The sequence below is a fragment of the Lissotriton helveticus genome, chromosome 5_1 (assembly GCF_964261635.1).
Source record: "Lissotriton helveticus chromosome 5_1, aLisHel1.1, whole genome shotgun sequence".
NCBI lineage: Eukaryota > Metazoa > Chordata > Amphibia > Caudata > Salamandridae > Lissotriton > Lissotriton helveticus.
In genome coordinates this window covers 1,327,694,843-1,327,721,529 of record NC_136065.1, presented here as the reverse complement: position 1 = coordinate 1,327,721,529, position 26,687 = coordinate 1,327,694,843, and the positions used below count along the sequence as shown (strand labels likewise).

The 26,687-nt window shown below is 42.1% G+C and overlaps 1 protein-coding gene across 5 annotated transcripts in view; it reads right to left on the bottom strand.

The window, feature by feature from the left end:
• Positions 1-26,687, bottom strand: part of PPP1R12B (protein phosphatase 1 regulatory subunit 12B) — a 916,156-nt gene that overhangs the window by 714,029 nt on the left and 175,440 nt on the right. For all 5 annotated transcript variants that reach the window (XR_013594883.1, XM_078644174.1, XM_078644172.1 and 2 more), the window contains exon 2: positions 11,332-11,462. Coding sequence is in view for 4 of the 5 variants with exons in the window: in XM_078644174.1 (XP_078500300.1) it covers positions 11,332-11,462 (131 nt within the window). In the remaining variant the exon portion in view is untranslated. The remainder of the gene's footprint in view (positions 1-11,331; positions 11,463-26,687) is intronic.

Sequence of the window (26,687 nt, the reverse complement as noted above, 5' to 3'; positions counted from 1 at the left end):
TTCTGGAACGGGTGTAGGTGTGGTTTCATCAATTCCGAGTTACATCTGTTGGTTCATGGTGAGTAGAAAGGTAAGGGGGTAATGTAAAAGGGCGACGGGGAGGGAGATTAAGCAGAGAATTGGCACAAGGAAAAACATACCAGGCAGGGGGAGAGAGATTCAGGGGAGAGAGGAAAGGAATGGGGGAGGCAAGCAAAGAATGAAGGAGGGAAGAGGTGGGGGAGGGGGTAGGAAACAGCGAGGAGACGAGGAAGTAACTGTGTCTGATGTATGACCTTCCCATGGACTTCTATTCGACATTTTGGGTATTCTTAGCTCCACGTTCAACTATACAGCATAAGATCAAACACAATTCAAAGAACATGGCTGTGAAAATGCAGATTCGAAAAGGCCAAGATGCCTTGAATTGCTCTGATTGTAAATTAAGCTCTCCATTAAATATGGATCTAAATATATTAGCTAGAATATTCACAAAAGGAATAGAAAAACAAAATTCACAATCTAATCCTTCCTATACAAACAGGAATTATAAAGGGGAGGTTTGGTTATTCGAAAAACCATAACAGTTCCATATTTCAAAGACTTTGAGGGATCATGTGAGATACACCTGGCACTTGAAAGACTTGCCTTCACACTACCCTTCTTAAGCTCTTTCCCCTATAGACCGATAAGACTTGCATGTCTTAACCTATGGGATACTACTGGACAAGTTCTTTCTAAAGAGGGTTACCCATCAGGATTGCCACTCTTGATTAAAATTGGAACCACTGCAAAATAATAAAAACTATGAGGTTTTCATGATGGATTTGAGTAGAAGACCCAATACAATGCTGACAATGGTTTGTTTCTTATGTCCAAGCCAGTGATCTCTTTAAAATGTATTTTGGATTTCATTCTGACATGTGGAAGTCTATCCATTTAGAAGCTAAATATGAAAAATACAAAAGCATTACTCTTGTTCAGCACTACTGTCACATTGTTCTGACCCTTTGGATATCTGTCGGAGTTTAACTCTGCATAACAATCTTCAGAAAAGTGTACAAAGGCGTGCTTATGAAGAACTGGGGCCTTAGGAAAGGGTTGTACCTAAAGTATATAAATGTGTCTTGTAATTAGTAAGATGATGTCGTTTACAGATTGAGTACCAGAATTCTGGTAGGATGTATTTTTTTCATCGCACAGTTAACTTACATATATTAGTCATTGCCAAAAAGGCATTGATATCACTTACTGATACAGGAATAAGTGTCATGTGTAACCTTGGCCGAATGACCCAACAAGATTAGCTAGTGTGGAAAAGGCTTTTTTTCTAAATCAGGAGTCTGCACAGATATTATGCGATTCAGATTAACCTCATTTTTCGTATGACTAAGCATTGCTGTTAATCATAATATTTTTTTGTATTATTTCACCACTTTCCTATTGCTAAAACACTAAACCACATATCTAGTTATTTATATAACATACTTTGTGAGAATGTAATCAGGTCACTGGGGTATTATATTACTTCTATGCTGTATTTTTTCAAGTACTTATCTGTCTTTATACTAACTTAAATATAGATCATCATATGGGACGCTACGGAGACAGAATGGATGCACTTGAAAAGAAAAGGAAATTCTAGATAATTTTTTTCACCAACAAAAAGGCATTAAAGTGAATACACTGCTTCACAAAACCAAATCAGACTCTGGAGACCAATGGAAACATTTGGAAAACGTACAAGCTGGACTGGCAAAGAAAAACGTATTCCCTACTAATAGCAGATTGAACACTATACAGGTGACACTACAAATAACATACCTGAAATTAAGTTATGGGAGACTCACAAGATGGCAACCCATTGGGTGTATAGGAAATATTTGTACAACTATTTAAGCATGAGTCTGTTTCAAATGCTGTACGCAAGGTATTTTAGTAGTTCCTCTCAGAAGGCTTAGGACAAAATTTACAAGAAAATTTAAACTGTAATGTTCACCCAGTACAGAAATGGTTTTCACTATAGTAGGAGGGGTGGTTTTGGAAACTAGCCCAGGGCCTCTATAAATTTGAAAGCTAAATTATTTGTTTGCTTAAGATTAAAAGTCCAACAAAACCAACTGTTCTCTCAAGAACCCTTCTGCAAAAAATAAACAATTTGCAGATAAACTCTTCTGCTCAATCAATTTTTGTGATGGCAAGGTTTTTATCTTTACACAGCTCATCTTGCAGAAAACATAATTCACAAAACTCGGAATCCAATAACAAGAGCTACTTGGCAAATGCTGAGGCAAATATATAATCTTGAATGTCAGACATGAGAACAGAGACTGACGATCAGACGGAGCGAGGCTTACACAAAAAACAACTATTTTTGTGGTGATCTAGCAAAGTCAGAAATGATCTATTGCATTGTTTGCTGATTTCTTTCTGGTGACAAGTGCAAAAAAGGGAATTAATCTACAGAAGACCATTTGCTTTACCCGGAGTTTAACTGCAGTAGGTGATTACTATGAGTCAATTATTTCCTAATGGATTGCAAGAGTAACTGCCTGATTTATCATGCATTAAGTAATAGAATAAAATGACATTTCATTAAAGATATGAATATTTACTCTGCATTTCCTTAAAGAATGAGATGACTTCAACTATATTATCCAGCATTTGATGCAGATTGCACACGTATAGCAACATGTATTAAATTACAAAACTAGGCAGTCCCTTTTTCCAGCATCACATTACAGAAGAAAATGAACTGATGGTTCACCTCAAGAATTCCTGAGTCACTGGAGGAGTTATCAATAAGTCTGTTCTACATGTGGGGGAGGGCAAATAGAATATGTCAATAAATGCAGAAGAAGAAGAGGTCAGATATAGTTTGATGTATAAACAGCATATGCACACAATTAGATTTATGTATTACTTAGCCACATTTGTTTCTGATATCTGTTTAATAAAAATAGTTTTAACATGTTTGAACAACATCTTTTGAATCGTATCAGGACAGACAACACTTGTCTCGCACATGCATTAGGAGCAAAAAAGAAAGTGATCTGCAAGAGCCTAGTATATCACTGAATATTTTAGAACCAAAAGATTAATTTAGAAAAGCTCAAACCTTTCCATTGAAATTAAAATGTAGGTTTTTTCATCTTTGCGTAATTTCTGTATTTGAAGTATAATTGCATCTGCTGGTTAATGTTGGTTTTGGTAGTGCTGTTAGCTTGCATGTTTGAAGAAACTTGTAAAGTTCTTCAAATCGGTTATAAATGATCTGTACCATGAACAATGCTGGTTTACTGTGCTGTAGATATTAACCAAAAAAAAGAATAAAAGAACAGTCTTATGGAGGAGTAATGCGGGAATCTAATGGTGCGTTTCAGATAACTGGCTATACATGGGATTAATTGTGGATTACCATCCTTTTAGCGGCTACCACTGGTAGCAAGATATTCTAAGGTCAAATAATCCACTAGATACTCCTGATGAATCTATATTGTAATTACTTGAATCTGTATTAGAATCTGTACTGATTGACCTATTATGGATGTGCAACTGTGGCACGTCAATCCTTGTAATAGTTCTCAGACAAAGAGCAATGTTTGCAGCTACTTTTATTACTGTACAATACATAAAATCTATAAATCGAACAGAGGCATTTTGCCAATTACTATTATTTTAGAACTGTCAAAAGGTCCCCTCACTCTAACTGTGACATATGGAAGTTAGTTGGCAAAGCTTTAATCTTGGTGGTCACCTTGGGAGAAAGCAGCAGGCTCCAATCCTTTGTAGGATCTGAATTTGTTGCATCTATTGATGTCTTCCACTGATTCACTGCTTTCCATAGTCTTTGCACTCACACGTGCTGCTACTTCCTTCCTCAATTGTTTTCTAGTTTAACTTCGAATTACATTTGCTTTCAAACTTCCAAAGTAACCTGTCGGTTTACTCCTTTTTAATTTTGTAAATATGCATTTGTATGCTGATTTCACTTTTTAAAAAGTGTCATACCTTTCCTTTGATTTCCATAATGTGTTTTCTGTAATATGGTTTTAGCTTACTATAGAAAAGTGTTATTGCTGGAAAATCGTTTTGGTTTACATTTAGCAGAAGTCTGTTGTGTGGTAGTTGAAAATCGTTTTTAAAAGGTAATGTTGACAAAGTTATTGCTTAAAAATATATTTTTGTTTAACATTTCCCTTATAAGTGCAATGTTTGAACTTACTTCTTAAAAAGGTGGCAACTGTTAGCTAAATATTTCTGGTCTAAGTGCTGCACTTTCCTAAAATAGACATGTTGGAGTTGTTCACCTGACCCATCTGAGTACCTCGCATGAAAATGTAGCCTTCTTTGCATTCCCCAAGACATATTGCCCTGGTGTGCTGCTGTATAGTGTGTCAAGACAATAGCCACTTGCACCTATAATATCATGGTGACTTCTCTCTCATATCAATATAAGTAGTTTGAGTTTTATAATCTTGCTTATTAAGCAAATTCATTGTAGGACTTACCATCCTTCATAAAACTTTCCAAGAAGCAGCTGAGAAGGCTTAACGTTTTTGTGGAAAGTTTTTTGAAGATTCGTCAAACAGTGCTAAAGTTATTACAAAGCTTAAAATCCATTTCCATGTTTTTGTGTGTGCATATGTACACACACCCACACACACACACACACCTACACACCTAATTCACCAAGACATACTAAGTTCCCCGTAACACAAAATTCCAATCAGTATTGATCTGTTTTTGCAAGTACCGAAGGCAGTGGATGTAGAGAAACAGGCTTGCAAAAACTTACCAAACTGTACATTTCATCAAAGTGACTAATCTCATCCACATGTCTGCCCTGCAACAGCTTCTCTTCAGGCAGTTCCCTCCACCACTGACTTCTTCTAACCCTGGCTTGATGGTGGATAACATCCTGGGCCTGATATCACAGTTCAACTGAGAAGTAAAAGTTCTACACACAGTCTATTCTTTTTTAACTTGCACCATAAGAGTGAAAGTGGTCAACACAGTTTTCTCTGATATATGATCAGGTGAAATCTGGAAACACAAGGTTTTCTTCGATACATGATCAGATGAAACATGGAAAGAGTTGGCCCAAATGGTTAGACCTTTGAGTATGAGGGAAGATTCTACAATCAATCAAGATCATTCCTGTTTTTGAAGGCCATCACTGCTCCTAATTAGATTGTCATTCAAATTTGTTGCTGTAATATCCTCACTTTCAAGCTGCTTTTCAGAAATTGTGTTGGTCTCATCCCACTCGCTTCTCTTCCAATGCAATCCAGGTCCATTCCCAATCTGGGCTTGGTGTTTGCAAGATGTCACCAAGTGAAGTTTTTTTTCAATATTGTATGCCGACTTTTCTTGCATTTTAGGAGTGACCACTCATTTCCAAACTTATTAAATGTCCACTTGGGAGTCTGTTATGATTCATCTTCTCCTTTAAGGAATTTAGGGTGTGTTACATCACACTATGTGTAATGAGATTCCATTAGGATTTGATCAGTTACTGAGCTGTTCATGTTGATGGTTGTATTTAATAAATCTACTCTTAAGCTTTGAAGGATTTGAGTACTTTTATCACTGGCGACGAGGACCAAGGCTTGATTGGGGACAAGCACTTGCAACCATCAACTCCCCTGCGAAACAAGAAGTGGAATTGGACTTGGATTTCAATTTTTAGTGTTTTTACCGACCTGGGTCTCTAACACTATGGATATAGCAAACTTGGATTATCTGCTTTGACTATATTTCATAAGGAAGATGTTTTGCTGTGAATAGCTTATCTTCATTTCACCTTGGAAACTGTTTTTGGACTTATTCTATATCGCTATGGTGAGTTATTCCTTTTAACTCTTGAAGAAAACTGGACTAAAAGACTACTACAATTCAAGCATCGAAAGAACTGGAGCTGTCAGATTCTGGTAACCGATTATTTGGATTTTATCATTTTTTTGGATGTTCACTTACTGTGGTGTGCCATTTTCACTCGCGCCACACTTTGTTTTCATTTGATTCGGCCACGAGTCCCTGCACGAGTCTCTGTGCGATGGCATTCCTCCCGAGATCGTGCTGAAGATTCTTCTCCGTGCCAAGCCTCAACTTTGACCTGATGTCGACGCACGCAGCGTACGACGTCAAAAAACGTGGCGGCCATTTTAGATAGGTCGACTGACTGCAATTTGCCGATTTCATTTCTCAATGTTTTGTTATTATTCTAAAACAAACCATTGCTGCACATCTCCTTAATTTTAACGATTTGGATTAGAAATTTACAATTTATGAGGTGAGACTTTTTTAGTTTATTTTGCTTTGTTTTCTTCAAAGTTTTTTTTCTTGGAGACAATTTTTCTTAGTCAATTCAAACAACAGTGCAAGACTTTATTCTGTAAACAGTATAAACGTTATCTTTACAATGACTTCGTCTTCAAGCATGTCACAACCTCCACCTTTCTTGTCTGATGAAGGTGAGCCAATTCTTCCATGGAAAAGATGGAGGAATTTATTTGATTCTTATTTGGTGGCTATTGGGGGTGAGAAATGTTCTGCATTTAGGAAACAAGCAATTTTATTGCACAATCTGGGAGTAGAAGGTAGGAATACCTACGATAGTATGGATCTTTTTACCTGTTGGTGGAGCAGATGTTGAACCTTCAGACATATATGAAATGTCTATGACCATGTTGGAACGTTATTTCGGTCCAAGAATTAATGTTGTCCTTGAACGACATAGGTTCTTCACGCGTGTACAAGGCCCTTCTGAACGTGTTGGAACGTATGTAACTGCTCTTAAAACTTTGGCACGTACATGTGATTTTGGAGAACTGTCTGAGTCACTTGTAAGAGATCAACTTGTTAGATGCACAAACAGTTCAAGAGTTCAAGAAAAATTATTATCAAAAAACCCTACTTTGAGTGAAGCTTTGGCTGTTGTAGAAGGAATGGAGAATACTTCCTCTTGGGTTAAGGAAATAAGGAAGAATAAAAAAAGAAGGAAACCATCTTAATAGTGACAGTAACTGTAAAAAAAAAATTCAAGAAAATGTAGATATGCTGGAGGAGAGTGATATTATTGATGAGCATTCTGAAGAAGTTGCCAGAGTGACGGTTGGCTCTAAAAACAAAGTCACACAAAAAAAAACTCAAAATTCTCACACTCAGAAGAATACTATGAGTAGTCAATCTCGACCTTCTGTCAGCAGAGAATCTTCTTTGAGCAAGGAACCAGATTTTAGTCAGCAACGTCCTTTTACACATCAAAGAATACGTTGTTTTAGATTTGGCAGTTTTTCTCACACTTCAAATTTTCCCTACTGTTATGCGAAAGATTGCATTTGCAATAATTGTGGTATTAAGGGACACTATGCTCGCATGTGTAAGTCTGGAAGGAAGAAAGTAGTGAGCAATGATACCATGGACATTATTTGCACTGTGGTAGTGTCAAATGTGAAGTTTGATGAGGGAAATATTGATTCTGAACAGATTTTATGCCATTTTGTGATGTTGGAATTGATGACTATGTGTTTAAACTAATGGCAGATTCGGGTTCTCCTTTTACCTTAATAGGAAACAAAATTTGGGATGAGATTGTGGGTTTTGAAAATGTATCACTCTTACCTCCTGACATTGCTCCCTTAAGCTATGCGGGAGCCAAAATTGATATTTTGGGATATACAGTTGCTAAGATCACATTCAGAGGAAATACGACTACTGGGAAAGTGTATGTTGCTGTAAGGGGTGACAATCTCCTTGGGTGGAGGCACCAACATGATTTGGGCATAATCCTTAATCCTGGTGCTAAAGATCCTCGGAACCAGGTGATGTTGCTAGAAGAATTACTTCGTAATACTTATGCTCCAACAATTGGCAAAGTGTGTGATTTGAATGGATATTTCAATGACTATCACAAGGTATTTTCAGACACACTTGGATGCTTAAAAGGGTTTGAGCACAAAATAATCCTCAAGAAATCTGCCAAACCTTGTGTTCATAAGGTCAGGAAGGTACCCCTCATGATGATGGTACCTTTAAAATTGGAAATTGATAGGTTATTGAAGCTGGGAGTAATTGAGGAAATCGAATCCTCAGAATGGTTGAGTCCAATAGTTTTAGCACCCAAAGATGGAGGAAAATCTGTTAGGATGTGTGTGGACTTGCGTGGATTGAATGAATGGATATGGGTGGATCGTCAGCCGCTACCCAACATTTCTGATTCCATAAGTGTGTTGAAGGGAGCAAAGATTTTTAGTGTGCTTGACCTTTCGTCGGCATATCATCAAATTGTCCTACACAAAGACTCGAGGCACTTGACGTCTTTCGTTACTCCTCTGGGAGCTTACCAATTCTTGGGGATGCCTTTTGGGTTGGCCTCAGCGGCGGCATGTTTTCAGAGGGTGATGAAAATGGTTCTTGGAAGTCTGAACAATGTGATGTTCTTCCAAGATGATATTTTGATGTATGGTAAAGATGAATCTGAGCATGAGAAAGTGTTGATATCTGTGTTGGACAAATTGGAAGAGAGTGGTCTCACAGTTAAAAAAGAAAAGTGTCGCATTGGTTTGGAGTCCGTTACTTATCTTGGACACGTGATATCTGGGAGGGGCATACAACCGAAGTTGGAGCTTGCGGAGAGTATGGTTAAAGCTCCTGCTCCAGAAGACAAGGAACAGGTAGGTAAAGTCATTTTTAGGGATGGCTGAATTTTACTCAAAATTTGTCAAAGGATTTGCATGTGTTACGGAACCGATTAGAGCTCTTCTAAAAAAAGGTGTGAATTTTGTGTGGTCTAAAGATTGTGAAGAGGCTTTTAACACTATTAGATTAGAAATTGGGAAAATACCAACTCTGGGTCACTTTGATTCTAAATTGAAGACTATTCTGACAACCGATGCCAGTCTCAGGGGTCTTGGGGCTGTACTCTCCCAAATAGTGAATGGAGAGGAAGTGGTTGTGGCCTTTGCCTCGAGAGCTCTTAGGGTAGCAGAGAAGAATTATTCTTGTATTGAAAGAGAAGCGTTGGGAGTGTATTGGGCTATTTACCATTTTAAATTTTATTTGTGGGGAATTCCATTTGTTGTTAAGTCTGATCATCGTCCCCTTGTGCAAATATTTTCCCGTCACCAAAATGATCTCATGACCCCCAGGTTGAAAAGGTGGAGTGAGGGTCTGCAGGAATTCAATTTCGTGGTACAATATATTTCTGGACAAAACAATAAACCTGCTGACTGCATGTCACGTTTACCCATAAATGGTGAACAAATTTTGGAAGTGAGCCAAAGTGTGAATTGGGTAATTGAGTCATCTGTATCTAAGGATGAATGGATGAAGTGTGTTGAAAGTGACAGCATTTTCACTTCTCTTAAAAAGGTTATAACAACTGGTTGGCCCAATTATGATGTACTTGACAGCAATTTGAAAGAGTACTGGAATGTAAGAGATGAGCTGACTTTTTGGCAAGGGAACTTGGTGAGAGGTGACAGGTTAGTTCCACCTGGTGATTTGAGAGAAAAAGTTGTCAATTTGGCTCATGAGGGTCACTTGGGAAGGAGCCTCACCAAGGCGCGTGTTAGGGAGAGATACTGGTGGCCTGGAATGGACCGAATGGTTGAATTTGTAGTAAAAGATTGTCATTTGTGTGCTGTGAATGACAAGTCTCGCACCACGTGTCATGCTCCTTTGTCCCCAGTAGAAATTTCTTCTGCAGTTTGGACTAAAGTTGGACTAGATATTGCAGGTCCTTTTGAGTTGATGCCCTCGTATGAAAGGTTTGTTGTATTGTTGCTAGATTATACCTCCAAGTGGGTTGTCTCAAAATGTATGGGGGTGGTTAGTTCTAGGTCTGTGATTGAGTTTCTCAAGGATGCGTTTGTTTCAGAAGGGGTTCCTAAGTACTTAGTTACAGATAACGGGGTGCAATTTACCTCTAATGAAATGGATGTTTTTCTTAAAAATCTTGGGGTCGTTCATCAGAAAACAGCTCTTTATTCTCCCCAGGCCAATGGTCTTACTGAGAGGATGAATAGAGTGGTAAAGAGTTGTGCACAACGAGCTTTGGAGTCTAAAGTTTCGTTTAGTGGTGTGCTGAGAGAAACATGGTGGGCACATCGCACCGTTCCTAACGCCATTATGCAAAAATCTCCTTTTGAAGCATTGAGGGGAAGAGTAGCTACTTCTAAACTTAATCCAGCTTGGCTTCATCTGAAGGATAGCGGGAATAGGTTGGGTAGTGATTTGGAGGATGATTCAAGGAGGAAGGAGAAGTTATTCAGGCATCAGCAAAGATATAAACAACGGTATGACAGTAAGATGGCTGTCAAAGTGAAGAAGTGGAATGTGGATGATTCTGTGTGAGTCAAAAATCCGAGGCATGGGTACAAAGGCACTTCAAATTTCATTGGCCCTTTTATCATTGTCGCAATAAAGAAAAATGTTGTTACTTTAGATAATGGTTGTACTTGGAACATGTCCAAGCTGGCCAAGTGTACCGAATTAAGAAAAGAATCCATGAAGGGTGCTGTCCATGAAGATCATCCCATAAACATTTCTTCTGATTTAAATTTGAAAAACGATCCAAAAAGGCCAAGACAGATGCCTGATAAGTTCAAAGATTATATTATGTATTAACAGTTGTTTTATGTTTTATTTTCAGTTTTTGAGTCTTGCCCTTTTGTTTTATTGTTATGTAAGGTGGATGTGTTATGATTCATCTTCTCCTTTAAGGAAATTAGGGTGTGTTACATCACACTATGTGTAATGAGATTCCATTAGGATTTGATCAGTTACTGAGCTGTTCATGTTGATGGTTGTATTTAATAAATCTACTCTTAAGCTTTGAAGGATTTGAGTACTTTTATCAGAGTCAGTTTAACATTTCGGGTCATATGTCGAAATATACAAGGCAGTGAGAAGAAATGCCATCCCCTGTTGAGCTAATTTATATACATCGGGCCAAATTGCTTATATCCTTCCATTACCAAAAGGTTAAACTTTCAAGTTTTGCTTTAACCATTTTTTCTAACCTCTCGTCAAGTTAATTGTTGGTGTTTTTGCTGCCATTTCTGAGATCTATAATCCTACATATTACCCTAAAACGTCCTAATGTGATTTATAATGATGTACGTATACCCATTCCATGATAGTTTATGTTCTCGCTGTGCTACTTAGTTGCACATTCCCCACCTTTTCATCAATATTTTCACTGTTTTATAGAAAAGCCATGCAACGTTCTGTGAAGTGCAAGACAACCAAATCACTGGAAAACCAGTGCCAGTTGTCTGACGAGGCCAACCTAAAAGTGATCTAAATGAAAAAAGTAGTCTTGATGTCATGCATGCGTTTACTCACTCGGCTATGTTCAGATATCCACAGGAGGCCACAGCATGAAGGGGAGTCCAGCCCTCATTGTCCTGCTGATTCACATCAGCTCCATTTTCAACAAGAAACTTGACCATATCTAGGTTTTCATCAATGCAGGCCTAAAAGAGACAATAAAGAACCTTCAGCACTTCTGGCACGTTGTGCCTCTTGCCAAATGTCGGCAGAGTTTGCAGGCAGTGAAGTACAACATAAAACAAATGTGCATCTATTACCACCTTAGATCCCACTGTTGAACATGTTCACTGGGAGGGGTATACTAGCGAATAAAGATAGGTGCAACCAGAGCTGGATTGGAACCCACAGCAGCCTTGGCAATTTTCACGGTCCAGCCCTGGGAAAGCCCTGCTTGACCCCGGGAGGCTGGAAACGCTTGCTTGCTGCTTTTGTTACTGGGAGCCGAAATTTCAGCTCCACTGCAAAACCAGCCCTACCCTTCCAGCCTCCCGGGGAAACCCTGATACCCAGTAAGGCCATTTCGGCCATGGGTTCAACCGTCAGAAAGACGTATTACTTCGTTCTGTTTGTCTAACAGTTCACATATTTCTCAGCAAATTCACAAGACACCACAACATGAATGGGAGTCCAACTCTCATTATTCTGCCGTTTCAAGCATACATATACATTTGAGATATGTTTTTATTTATTTCAAATTGTCAATGTGATTAACGTTTCAAGATTGAGCAAGACAAGTAGGTACTTACCTTACGTTAGGTGAAATTGGGTGGGGTATTTACCACACCTGATAAATACCATCTCCCTGGGGTGAAGAACTTAATGGATGTTGTAAAAAATCTCCTATTCAGAATTTTCATCTTTTAAATGAGGCATAACATGACGGCCCAGTATTATTTACACCAAATCCATCATGCTTTACGTTTTCTCTGGGCATTTTCCCTCATAAATTAACTGGTTCGAGCTGTCCGAATCCATCAGGGAAAACCTAAAGGGTATGGGAATTACTAGTTTTTATGGGCTGGTGTGGGAGGCGGGGATCAAGTACTGATAAATTTAGTTAACTGTGAGATCCTTCAAGGCATTGCTAGTCAACACCCCGCATGGTCTAACTTTTTTCTCTATGAACACAAATGGGGGGAATCTCATAAGCAGCACTTTGCTTAATCAAAGATAAAGCACAAGTACATGGCGGTACCTGGTATAGATAAAGTTCCAGTTTTGATGTTGTGCAACATGGTTTGATTGGTTTGTGCATGAATAGCAGGAAAGACACAGAGGAATAATGTGTACTGTGACACTGCTAAACTGCACTAGCCCTCGATAATGAGAAATGTCACATTTTAACACAGTGATTTCCGTGAAGCATCTGAAAGTTTTTGAGTGAAATTTTACTCAACTCTTCCAACAGTTTTCTACAAAATAGCAAGAAGGGCTTAAAGTACATAACACCACATTGCAAGACAAATCAATACAAAATGATCGAAGTAGAGTGTGAAAACCAATTAGGAAATGGGTTTAGAAAAAGTTTAAAAGAATTCAATTAAACATTGCAGAATCCTGAAAGGCCAAATTAAGGAACAACTGAAAAAGTAAGATGTATCAGACCTCGGAGCCAACAATCACTGAAAGATGGATGCAGAGAGACTATACACAAGAAGTGAAATTAAATTTAGAAAGCGTGCAAATATTCACAGAGGTACCGTCTACATGTTACTACATTTTTTTGTTCTAATTTTGCATTTTTAGTTCCATAGTGGGATGTGGGTTTATAGGGGAATAGGGTGGGAAGTTATTTAATTCCCTCAAATTGTATAGCGCTCCGATATCCTTCGGGATCAAGTTTGCGCTATATAAAACTTTATAAATAAAATAAAATGTTTATTGGTTGTCTTCAGGGTTTCCACTGCTTGCTTTTCAAGAACTTTAAAAGTAACACTTTTCTTTTTAGATACTGATCCATCCAGCCTGTATACTAAGCGCACTTACAAAATCAAAGGCTTTTAAAAAACTTTTTAGTTGTGCCTCAGGGTATCAGAAATGCTGTACAGCTTGGCTACAAGCAATTGGCAATGCCAATAGGTCTCAAAGGCGAGACCTATTGGTTTTGCCAGTGCTTGTTTATATAAGTGCACAGTGTACAACATCAGAATGAAATCACTCTAATTGAAGTCACCCAAAGTGCTGGCCCCATGACTAGTGGGTGGAAGAAAAATACGATTGACAATAGACCAATGCCTATAAAGGGCTAGGTGAAAGTCAGCATACATAACTATACAATCCATTTCCTGATCCTCTCCCTGTACGTGCTATCTGGGGGGTTTCTTAGAGGGACTTAGATAGTGCGGGTAATGTAATTGCTGTTATTGGCTGTGTGAATAAAACCCAATAAAAGATGTTTCAAAAAAAAAAAAATACATAACTATACAATCCATATTATTTTGGTAAAATTAAAAGGGCTTGCCTTGCCAGAATTAATAAGCATTGGCAAAACCAACAGGTCTTGCCTTTTTGGACCTACCGTATTTTCCAATGCTATTTGCTTACGCTGTGCACTATGATGATCATGCAAACTCTATCTATGGTGAAATAATGGTACTCACAACTGTGTTAATTCTTCCCAGCTTAGGGATATGTCAATTCTTGACAACTAGTCATCATCCATAGGAGGATGCCCACTGCTGGCACCTGGTGAATGCTAGTACTGATGTAATAGTAGAAACTCTTGCCAACTAGGGGATCCATAATAGGATGCCCATTGCCTAGCCTGGTAAAAGAAAACTACCACTCCCAATATGAATGCATGGTATGACCATGTGCGACTCTCAGCAAGCATCTTCACCATGATGTTGAGATTCAGTGCGAGCTAAACTTGCGGGTGCTCAATCCACTGTACCCAATGTACCACAAACATAGACGAATTATTATTGCAAGGGAAAGCAACACTTTGGCCTCTAAGCTTGTCAGTTGGCCCTTTATAAGAGTCAAGTAGAACAGAGTGATAGGCTGGGTGTAGAAGGGTGGGTCGAAGCCCTGAGATCAGTCCTCCACTGCACATTGTCCCCTTCGGAGGACTGGCTGCAGAGTAATGACAGCCAACAGAGCCAGGCACTGTGGTCAAATCTCCACCTAGCTGCGGAGCGGTGGGTGCAGGACCTGGCTGGCAGTCGTGTGGAGTAGAGTGGCTAGAAGCTGTAAAAGGATAGGTGCAGGGCCAGGTCAGACCTTGCTGCCAAACCTCTGCTGCAGACAGCAGAAAAAGGCGTGTTATGGCGAAGTTGGTTGCACAGGATTAGGCATTTTCTCAACTCCGAACAGGATTACAACAAGCTTTTGCAATGCAACAGGTCTCGCAGTTACGTGAGTTTAAGCTATTGACATTGCAAATAACAATGCCTTTTATTTTTGTTATCTTTTTAAAAACCTAAATAAAAGGCATTGTTATTTACAATGCAAATAGCTTAAACTTGCATAACTGCAAGACCTATTACATTGCAAATGCTTGTTTTTTGTAAAGCTTCCCAGAAGAAGTGGGGCATTTCGATGATCCATGTGTTTTTAATGTATTTCGTTTTAGAGCGAGAAATACTCACTCGAGGGATGTCCTGCGGTTTACCTGTCAACGAAAGATAAAAGTTAAGATGTACAATGCAATAACAGACATACAAAGCAAATACGTTGAGATATGCAGTCAAAATGGACATTGATAGAAGAAATATGAACTATTGAAACACACGAGCGATGATATTTTAAACAGGAACAGTCTAACACACAATAATTTTGTCTGAAACTAAATAATGTATGCCTCAAATGAGTTAGTCTCTGAGACTATTTGTTTTTGCCACAAATTGACTAAATCCTCTCAGACGGAATATGATGGTCACTAAAGGATTGTTTTTTAACGAATTACGTTTCTGAAAGTCTAATTTTGAAAATAAAACTGTTCGGCGGGTGGGCTAAGAACTACGTTTCAGGAAGGAAAAGGTATTTCATCCAGGCATTTTGTGGTGGGTATCACAAGACCTCTCGTGAGTTTTAACAATGGCGTTGAGTTTCCAGAGGTGTGTATTTTACTCAGAAATTATAAACACACACATCTGCTGTTCAGTGTTTACAGAGTGCGAGTGATTTATGCAGCACAGGTGGTGTGAAGGCATCGCCTCTGGCCACTGCTGGCGCATTCAGCACACAGAGGCCACACCTCGCGACAATTAGCCAATAAAAGGCTGCTATGGGCCAGAACGAGCCGAGACTTGAGGCTGTAAAGCGGGGGCTATGGAGGGTGTGGCTGATTGGAGGAAAGGTGGGGCGCTTAGGTGAAAGTTCTTCAGCTCTGCACAGGGTTTAGATAAACTGTTAGGAGAGGCTTTTATAGCACATTTTTGTGACACTCCACACTGCTCCTACCTTTTTAGCTAGTAACAGGATTCATGGTGTGTAAGAACAATAGTTACTTACCTGTAAACAGGTGGTTCTCCAGTATTGGTGTCTTTCATAGATTCACATGCCTGAATCATTCCCCGTCGTCGGAGTGGGAGTCCCACGGTATATATAAAAGCAATAAATGCCATAAAACTTATAGCAAATATCAGAGATACCAAACCAGGAAGTAAAGTAGCACCAGCTACAGTAGAAAAAACTTCCACATTAGTGACTATCCTAGTCGTTATGTATTAGTCCAAACTGCGGCCAATCAGGCGTCAGGACCCACCAGAATGTCCTCCCCAGAGGCTCAGGCTCTCAGATTTTCTCGCACGGGAGTGAAACCCTAAAATGCCTGAGTGAGTCTCTGGGGGGAGGCGGGCGGGTTGCATGTGAATCTATCAAAGACACCAAAACTGGAGAACCACCTGTTTACAGGTAAGTAACTATTGTTCTTCTCCAGTATTAGGGGTGTCTTTCATAGATTCACATGCCTGAATCAGAATAGTAAGCAGTACTCCTAACATAAGGCTCGTAGACGTCAGAGTATCAAATGCAGATATATATACATATATATATAACAGAATACCAGTTATACCATAAGCATCGAATCTGAAAGAACGTCTAAAGAGCATATAGGAGGAGGAGGAAACAGAGGCTCACCTTATTTGAAAAGATAACGCAGCACTGCTCTTCCAACCGAAGCATCTGCGTCGTCTGTTGAATCTAGACAGTAGTATCTAGTAAAGGTGTGCCTGCTAGACCACGTAGCAGCTCTGCAGATCTGTCGAAGAGGCACACCAGCAAAAAGGGCAGTGGAAGAGCTAACCGCCCTTGTAGAATGTGCTCTAGGCAAGGCCTGTAAGGGTCTACCAGCCTGCTGATGACAAAGTCCAATTGTAGAGGAGACCCATCTAGCAATGGTCTGTTTTGAAACTGCACAGCCCTGGCGTTGCCGCCCATAAGCCACGAACAGCTGGTCTGTCATGCGGATGGTAGAGGTTCTTGATAGGTAAAACTTGAGGCATCTCTTAATATCCAACGAATGCAGTGCTCGTTCAGCCGGAGACTGTGGGGTTGGAAAGAATGTCTTGAGAACAACCGGCTCATTCAGATGAAAATCCAAAGGCACTTTTGGCATGTACGTTGGATTAGTACGTAGTACTACCGAGTCAGTGGTAAATTGGATGAAAGGCGATTTAGATGTGAATGCCTGAATATCGCTAACCCTTCTAGCAGATGTTAAAGCTAGTAACAATGACACTTTCCATGTTACAAATTTCAGGTCCACCTTATGGATCGGCTCGAAAGGGTGACGCATGAGCTGAGTTAGTACGACATTCAGATGCCATGTAGGAGGAGGTTTCCGCACCGGCGGAAACATACGAAACAATCCTTTGAAGAATTGCTGTATAATCCGCACAGAGTTATCGTGAACTGTATGAAAAGGCTAAAGAATCGATAAGACCTGAACCTAACTGACTCTAATAGAGGAATGTCAAAGCCAATAAAAAAGAAAATGACACCTTTCTAAGTCATCTTAGATCATCACTTAGGATAGGCTCAAAGGATAGCACATGAACTGCGCTATGACCACATTGAGATGTCTCGATGGTAATGGACGAACTGGCGTAGAAAAAACATTCTGAAAATTCCTTTGAAGGATTGATTTATATTTTTTGAAGAATAAAAAGATGTGGTCCCATCTCGTCGGCATCTGGAGCTGCTGCCAGTAAAAAACTAGTAGAGTTGCATGAGGCAATCCTAGTAAAAGGATGAAGTACAACCGAACAATATCAGATACCGCAAAAAACATTTCCATTTGAGACCTTGTCCCTGTTATGGCTAACACTTCCTTGCAAACCGCAGGGATGTTTAGATGGGCGAACTAAAGGTAATCAGGCCGCTGACCTCAAAAATGGCTGTTCCGGGTGATAAACCTGGCCGCTCTGGAAGAAAAATAGATCCGGAGGTGGACACGACCGAATTGATTCGCACTCCGACTGGAAAAAAGAGAAACTCAGTAAACCAGTCTTGGCGAAGCCATCAGGGGTAAAGAGGAACCCTCAACACCACTCTATCTTGTTCTTCAGCAGAACTTTGAGACCCAAAGGTATCGGTGGAAAATGGAAGCAGATTGAGATCAGTTGGACGACAAACGCATATCCCTGTAAATCCTTGTGGGGATGCCAACTTGAAAAGAACCAGTATGTGCTGTTCCTCTTGGTCGCGAAAAGACCAGATCTGGATGCACCCCTCTGCCGAAATTTGAATCCACCGTCCGTAGAAGAAAACTCACTCGAGAGTGGAAATTGTCGTCCTGCTGAGAGTGCCTGCCAGACTGTTTCTTGTACCAGGAACATGCAATCGCCAGAAAGTTGAGTGTGCGTTGTATCGCTCATGCCCATAGATCACAGGCTTCCTGAGGCAACAAAGCTAATCTAGCCCCTTGTGTTTAGTGACATAGTGCATACCAGTTGTATTGTCTATGCGCCACAGTACAGTTGTCTCCTTGAAATTATTGCGTAACAAAATTGGAGGACAAGGAATATGGCTCTTCGCTCAGCAGAGTGATGTACCAAGCCCCTTATACGAGGGCTCCATTTCCCGTAGACCTTCAGCCCCTAAAAGAGTGCTCCCCAATTCCCGAGGGATGCGTCTATGGTGATTGTGCAATGTAAAACTTTTTTAAGGAAAAAACACACCTTGTGTACAAATTTCTGTCTTGGATTCACCCAAGAAAAAACCTCTCGCATCGAGGAGTGATTGTAATGAGATCCTCAGATGAATCAGAGACCTGAAACCACTGCTTATGCAGTTGCTTTAGCAGCTTTATCCTGTGCAGAAGGACACCAACAGGATGCAGGTGGAGGTCATGGCCAGTTGAAATTTCGAGAATCTAATGAAATAGGCTGCAATGTACGTAAAAGAAACAGCAAGAAAGAGCTGCAGGCTTCTCATTCGCAAGAGACAAAACACCCTTGCTGGATTTGCATTGATTGTTGTTCCTAGAAAATCCTGTGTCGTAACTAGGAATAATTAGGACTTGACATGGTATATTGATAAAAACCAGGCATTGAAACAGTGACTGCAAAGTCTGGAAGCACTGGATTGCTTATTAAGAAAAGTGATCCTTCTTAAATAAACTTGTCTCAGAAATGATGAATGCGTATGTATTGCAGACACAGATAGGCTGCCAGAATCTAGATAAAAATCACGTGGAGTGGACCGAGAGTCCTAAAAAGATAGGCCTGTGATAGAAAATGATTATAACTTAGAGGAAAGAGCAGCCACGTCCCGTGCTGTGGAAGGATTGGCACCTGAACCTTGACACTCTGGAGGTCGAGTGCACTTGTCAGGTCCTCTGGCAGTAACATTTAAAAAACCTTTTGAGGTACAACATTTGAAAAATTTTGCGCAGAGATGACAAAAATCCGGCGCTACATTTCTGACCAGCTAGTTGATGAGGAACTGAGAGGAAAAAACCTAACTCCTTATTAGATTCAGAACCACTCCGACGGTCCCTGATGTATCCATAAGTCAATTTGAGAATGACTCACGTAGATGAGGTGAATGCGGTCACTATGAAGGCGTAGCAGAAAAGAAATAGCCAAATTCTAGAGCATGCCCTTATGGCATCACAATTAGAATTCCCCACAGATAAATGGCATCGGTGACCAAATTAATCCCAGAGATATTCCACCCTTATCCCACTTGGAATGGACTAAGGGTGGGCTCTAAAGTAAGTCGTAGTTTCCTGGAAAAACGACTTCCTGTATACGATTTAGAGTCGAATAATACAGTTGTATACCAGATACTGGGTGGAACTTCTTGGAATAAAATGTGAAAACTGTCCTCGGGCACCACGAAAGGGTTGATCCCCGTACTGTAGAGAACCGAAGGCGCGGTATTGTCTGGCCAATATGATGGCCCAGAAGTAACATCTATAAAAAGGTACGGCCATTATCTCAGTTTGAACTTGTGGGCGAGGAACCAAGGGTTCTTCCAACCCTAACTTCGCAACACAATACTGCAAAACTTGGGGATACAATGTGCACTGCACGTTGTCTTGTTGACGATGATCTCCTTCCATTCTTTTTGTTAAAAATTCTAGAAGCGTCAGTTTAGGGGTATTCATGGATACGCACATTCTGTGCCCCTATGTCAAAATTGATCGTGTCCAGAGAGCTAAAAGATTGCCAGAGAGCCACCAGCGCCGATCTTTGGCTTAAGCAGAGCTCAAAATCTCTGCCAATCTAAAATTAAAAGAGAAAAAACCTTCCGCCTCTATCCTGGTGACAAGGGCTTGACGAAAGCGCGTCACCGTTCCTTACATGAGGAGGGTAAATCCGTCAAAATCCGCCGGAGGATAGAATAATAAAGATTCATGCAAGATCTCGTCAAAGGACAGGACATGGCATCCCAAAGAAACCAAGGCTAAGAGTCTGGCTAAGTCTTAAGCCATTCCAAGAAAATATGGCGTCGAGTAAAAAGACATCACTCCATCCGGAGGATCTTGCTGAAAGGAGGCTACGACTAATAAGTAGGCTAAAGGAACACTGTACATAAACCCCAACTGAATCAAGCGTCGACGAACCATGGACTGGGTACAGCATTAGAGAGGTCAACCAAAACGTGACCCTCAGTGTCCGCATAGGAAAACTGTTGCAGACTTAAACTACTATGGATGTGACCGCTGACGCTGTCAGTCTACAAACCCTCCGTAGACGTACTACTTGTTGTCCACGAAACTGATCCTTAACTTGGCCAACATTCAACAATAAAACTCACTATCACTGAGGATGTTTGATGAACAGAGCATTTTGTCGACTTAGTCAATAGCAGGCTCGTCGGCGACATTCTAAGCTGAACTGTCGTCAATGGGCCAACTGTTTACGGACCTAAAGCCTGCGGGCCAACTGCCGATGTGCCCACTGTTAATGGCCCCAACTGCACTGTTTATAGGTCCACTGTTGACAGCCAAGAGATGCTGGGTGCCAATGGCCAACTGCCGATGGACCACATGTCAGAAGGGCCACTGTCAGTGGCCCACTGGAATTGAGCCAACCGTCGCCAAAGCCTTCAGTTGACTATTTCAGCTGAATAGGCTCTCGAACGTCGACGAGACTCTACACCGTCGACGAGGCACCTCACCGTCGACGAGGCATCTCACCGTCGACGAGGCTCCTCACCGTCGACGAGGCTCCTCACCGTCGACGATTGCTCTTCACCGTCGACGAGGGACACCCTGCACCGTCAACGAGGTCCGTCGTCGACGGAGCTCCCTCGTCGTCGACGAGGCTCGTCGTCGACGAAGCCCCCTCGCCGTCGACGATGCTTCCCGTCGACGATGCCACCATCACGGTCGACGAGGCTTGTCGTCGACGAGGCTAAACTCGTCGTCGACGAGGCTCACCATCGACGAGGCAAAATTGCACTCGGTTATGAGGCTGTTTGTCGACGAAGCTCCTTGTCGGTTGCGCAGCTCCCTGCGACTTACAACCAGTGCATACGAGGGCACTGTCAACAGGATCCTGTAGCCCTGTGACACCGTAGAGCACCAGTGACGGCAGATATTAACGTCGTAGAATACAAAGAGCGTCTTGTCAACCAGCTGGCACGTTCTCAGAAGAAAAGTGCGCAGAACGAGTCTAAACGCCTGAGAGTAAATCTCGTGGGCGTAGATGTGGGAGGCAGACTCAGAGTAGGTCAAAGACCCTTTACTTTTGAAGCAACCTCAGCTAGTGAAGTAAAGCCAAAAACATCACTGCAACATAAAGGCGCCATATAAATAAAGAAAATCCTCCCACATCAGAAGGGGGGTAGCCAAATCACAAGAACATCCCCTTCTCATCCTACTATGTCAGCGACAGGCAGAGAAAATTATCCATATATTCGTGAAGATAACCGGAAACGGTCTCAGCTTTCCACAAGTGACACAGGGTCAACAAACAGACTTCATGTAAGAAGACATCACAAAATTTAATATAAATGAAGTAAATGAAGAAACTGAGCAGAGCTCAGGGAGACTCCCTTCACACGACGTGCGGTAAAGAGCCTGAGCCTCTGGGGAGGACATTCTGGTGGGTGCTGACGCCTGATTGGCCGCAGTTTGGACTAATACATAACGACTGGGATAGTCACTAATGTGGAAGTTTTTTCTACTGTAGCTGGTGCTACTTTATTTCCTGGTTTGGTATCTCTGATATTTGCTATAAGTTTTATGGCATTTATTGCTTTTATATATACCGTGGGACTCCCACTCCGACAACGGGGAAGGATTCAGGCATGTGAATCTATGAAAGACACCCCTAATACTGGAGAAGGTAGTTTCTCCTTTCATGTTATTAGTACGGCCGAGTAGGAATGTTTTACAAGCTAATTTAACCATAGAGTTAAATTGCCCACAAGATGCTCAAATGGTCCTATTTCGGATATGGTTAAATAATTGACGCCAGGTTTTTTAACTCTAGTGATTTGTATTGAATTTATGATGGATATGAGAAATACAGGTACCAGAAAGATGAGGGGAACTGGGCTGGCTTTGCATCACACTCCTGGAAACGCGATGGTTCGAACACGGAGGACCCTTGGCAGGAGGGCAGACTGTAACTTAAAGTTGCAGAAACTTAAAATACGGGGACAGAGTGTGAGCAAACATAGGCAGCGTGAGGGGAGGAGAGCAGTACCGGAGCCATAAACGTGATTGTGCACATCGCATGTCCGGGCGCGTGCACTGCTCCTGTCCCCCTTCCGAACAGAAACGGACGACAATAGGTCACGCCAAGGCGAGCAACGCATGTGCTGCGTCACTAGGCATGACCTAAAAACGATAGAAATTTACTGAAAAATAAAAGGTTAAAGTGACATTATAGTTCGGTGCTGAAATGGGATAACAGATTTAAAAATAAAAACACTGAAATTAGACAATTTATGGTAGAGCCACTGTAATTATGTGATACTATAGCCGATGTGTTTTCTGCATACTTGAGGACTGACTGTATTTGCGACATAATCCACCAACTGCTGCATAATAATCAACATATTTTAGCAATAAATATGTGTATCTTAAAAGAGTCAAAAGTTACTACCCGGGCGGTGGAAGGCCCTCCGGAAAGGTTGACTGGTCGTCTCAATTCCTTATCAAAGAATTTGGGGTTTAAAGTAGTATTAACCCGTTCGCTGCTGCCGTCGGCCGAGCTACCTCCCTGGTGCAGCGCACGTCCAACGGCCGACGCGGCCGCACCCGTTTCTTCGAACGTTCAGCACTGGCGCTGAACGTTCGAAGCAGCAAACGGGTTAATATGGTAAAATTTTTGCCCAGACAGTTACCACCTCTATAAATGACAAACTAATGAAGTATAACTATCACAAAATATGCAGCATTACGCTGAATAATTTGCCTTTTTTCCTTCAGCGAGGGGGCTGTAAAGTGATAGGACTGTGACTAAAGGCTTAATAAGATCTAAGATTTCTCGTTTAGTTCTCAGATGCGTTGTTTTTTTCACCAGAGAGCTGCAGGCGGAGGGGGTCCTGATGAGAGCAGCAGCGGAGTCTGAGTTAGGCACTGGCAGCAAGGTAAAGTGCTGCTGATCCATCCACCTGGCAATACAAAGCAGGCAATTGAGCAAGCCACCTGAGCTTGCAAACAAAATGAACCTACAGTTTGAGTGCAATTGTCGACAAACAAAAAGAAAATTAGAAATATTATTCGGAGACAAACTTTCAACAAGCATTGGAAATGCAATAGGTCTCGCAGCATTAGAGTTAGTGCTTTTAGAAATGTAAATGCTAGTGCCCGCGGGCACGCGCAGCCGGCACGTGCACCCGCGGGGAGCACCGGGTCCGAATGCCAGGTCGTGCAGCAGAGAAGGGGCTTCCGTGGCGGGTGCATGTTTGTTGATTCCCCACATAGGGTCCATGGCTGGCTTTGCACTGTCTGCAGCACGTGTTGTCCTGAGCACAACAGTGCCCGCGCACCCACACCTGAAGACACCCCCGGGCAGCGGAGCGCATCTGGTGCTGGAGACTGATTATGAAATACATGTAGTTCAAGTTCTCAGTAAAAGGTGAGCTCTGACCCCTGCTCCGGTCGGCCCTCGTAGTCAGTCTTTACCACCACGTGCTACAGGTACAACCTGTGAGGTAACTCCGAGGTGAAGGGAGCTTTCTCACTGCCCAACAGAATAATAGGTGCGCTGCTTTTATTCCAGCAGCCTAGACCCGGTGAGAAATATAAACATAAGTCAGCAAGGGGGTATCAAGTTAAGGGGGCTGTAAGAAGAGGGCTGGGGTTCTAACTGTGTTTGTGTTAATGACAAATCGTTTCTTGCGCCCAGAGCCCCGAGTGCAAAAGAAGGGGCTGATTTACAAGCCTCTGGCGCCACTTTTTCCATATTAAAAGTGAGGCATCGGAGGGCAGGAGGCTTGGAAATACGCCCTGAAGTACAGATCTTGGCTTTCCGCATGTCTAACAAACATCTCTGGGGCCTTGGACCTTCAGAAGCATTAGGTCCCCCCAAAAGCGAGTGACCGAATATTTTAATACCATGAAGCCACACTGGGTATCGATTCAACACGATCAGCAGGATTTAAGCAAATTATGGTGCCATCTTTACACAGTGCTCGGCTCCCCTCATTGTCCCCAAATCACCGCGAAAAGCAGTTTACCCAGAAACCACTTTACTTTCTCGTTGTTGAGCTTCTGGGAACTATATAGCCGTTTCTTCTAAATAACATGTTCTTCAAAAGGCAAACGCTACATTGCAATAGGGCATTTCGTGCTTCCGAAGATGTCTCGAACAGACTGCGGGCAGGGGAGGGGGCGGAGCGGGGAGAGGGAACAGACGGAGGGAAGGCCAGATAAGGGGAGGGGGGAGGAGAGTAGGAGGAGGAGAGTAGGGGAGGCACGGCCTAGCGGCCGTGCAATCAAGAAGTGAGGGGGCGGGAGAGTAGGCAAGGCAGGCGGCTGGGGGGAGGGGGGGAGGAGAAATGCGACACTTGTGAGGGGGAGTGGAGAAGGAGGGGGGAGTAGAGTAGGGGAGGCACGGCCTGACGGCCGTGCAATCAAAAGTGAGGAGGCGGAGCTGGGGGAGGCTGTGACAGAGAGAGCAGGCAATGCAGGCGGCTGGGGGCTTGTGCACGCGCTTTGAAGCTCATTGCGCATGCGCATTGAGCTTCAATTTCTCGTGCACTGCAAGGAATCGCCACGATTCCTTGCAAGTTGGATAAAGAGTGGATAAGCCCCCATAGTCTCGCAAGCTCGATGCGCATGCGCATCGACAGGCGAGACCTAAAAACCCGCAATCTGCTCTTAGTGTACTAAGACCCATCTCCTCATTTCAAGTACTGCTCAGTTTCTTAAGCTCCTTCTTCTCTGCCTTGCTTCTCCAGTTTTTAAGAACTTGCATGCCATACATCTAGGTGTTATGTACCAAGATTCAGGGCTCTGATTACGAGTGCCCAGCAAGGTTTTGAGATAACTGTAGCACTTGAGAAAATCCCATACCCCAAATGTCAGAGTACGAACAACAAGGGTGCACGGTCCCGAATCCACCTCAGGACTCTTTAATTTAATGCCAGTCACTCCTTGCCACATTATCTCACTCTCAAATGTGTCTGCTTCCTTCCTGAGTGACGGATTTTCTGTGTTTCCTTTCCTCCTCCATCTTTTCGTTTTGTTCGTTTTTCCATCTGTTGGCCTCGTGAAATGTCTGATGTCGCGAAATAAGTGCCAGTCCCTGAAAATAAGTGCTGTTGCCCCCCACCAGCAACCACCTCCAGGACAGGACCGCTCCCATTTCGACTCCCTATCTATGAGAGCTCTCCAGTACCTAAAAGATGGCTCAGTGAGTTATGGGCTCTCTGCTGACATCTGTTAACCTTCAGACCACAAGATCAAATCGTGCTCTGCCCTGGCCATGTTAGCCTTTCATCCTCCCGAGGTCATTTAGTCAAAGAGCACAGCACTAAAGCACGGAGTAGTGTGGAAGATTTTATGACGGAGTTCCCCCTATTTAATGAAGCCCACTGAGCCGCCATTAGGTCTTGGGTCACAGGTGGTGGTGATTCATGGACTGCTGGATCCATTTCAGGAACGTTCGATCGACTCTTGGGTACAGGTGAGAATCTCTGCGCAGCTATTCAGGCTTTCATCCTTGCAAGGTCGACAAACTCAGTATTAAAATTCTACTGAGTTTAGTGGCACTCAACAACTTTTTCTCAGTGCCCAAGGGGTTAAGGTGCACTTTGAAACTACTGTATATTAAGTGTGTGGAAAATGAAAGTGCAGCCACAGTGTTACCTCATACTATATCACCACTAGATTTTTACTGCTCAGAATGCATACGTTTTTTCTGAGTCCCTATATTGTTTTAGTACACAACAAGTACAATAAACCACGTCACTCAAAGCGTGTTTGCCCCTAAAATAATTGACCCTAGTTAAGTGTGACCCGGTATTTCCAAACGCTGCACCACCTACTCTTTATACTAGGATCAGAATTACAAATGTTGGGGTACTTACCACATACCTCGTAATTTTCCCCATGTTAAATTTCACTTTACCAGAGGAAAATACCCAATACAAAGTGGCACGTTTTGTTTACTGTCACTTGTCCCTCCTCTGTACGATTGTCAGTGTTGCTAACCTCGTTTTGGATTTCATTCTTTCAGTGGTCAGTGTCTCCTTGTCCCATTTGATTATTTGATGTACTGTGACTGTGCTTCTGTCTCGGTGCTCATTTGTCTGGATTGGGGCGATTTCGAATATACGTCTGTCTCCATGCCTGGAGTCCGACTTAATCTGCTAGATTCTGTGCCTCGCTCTCAAGGTAATGTCCAAAGTGTTCCCTATCCCAGTGTCTATCTATCCTGATGCCCATGCATGTTTGTCACCTAACCCATGGTCCATTTTTAGGTTTCGCCAGTCAAAAGCTGCGCACCGCGCAG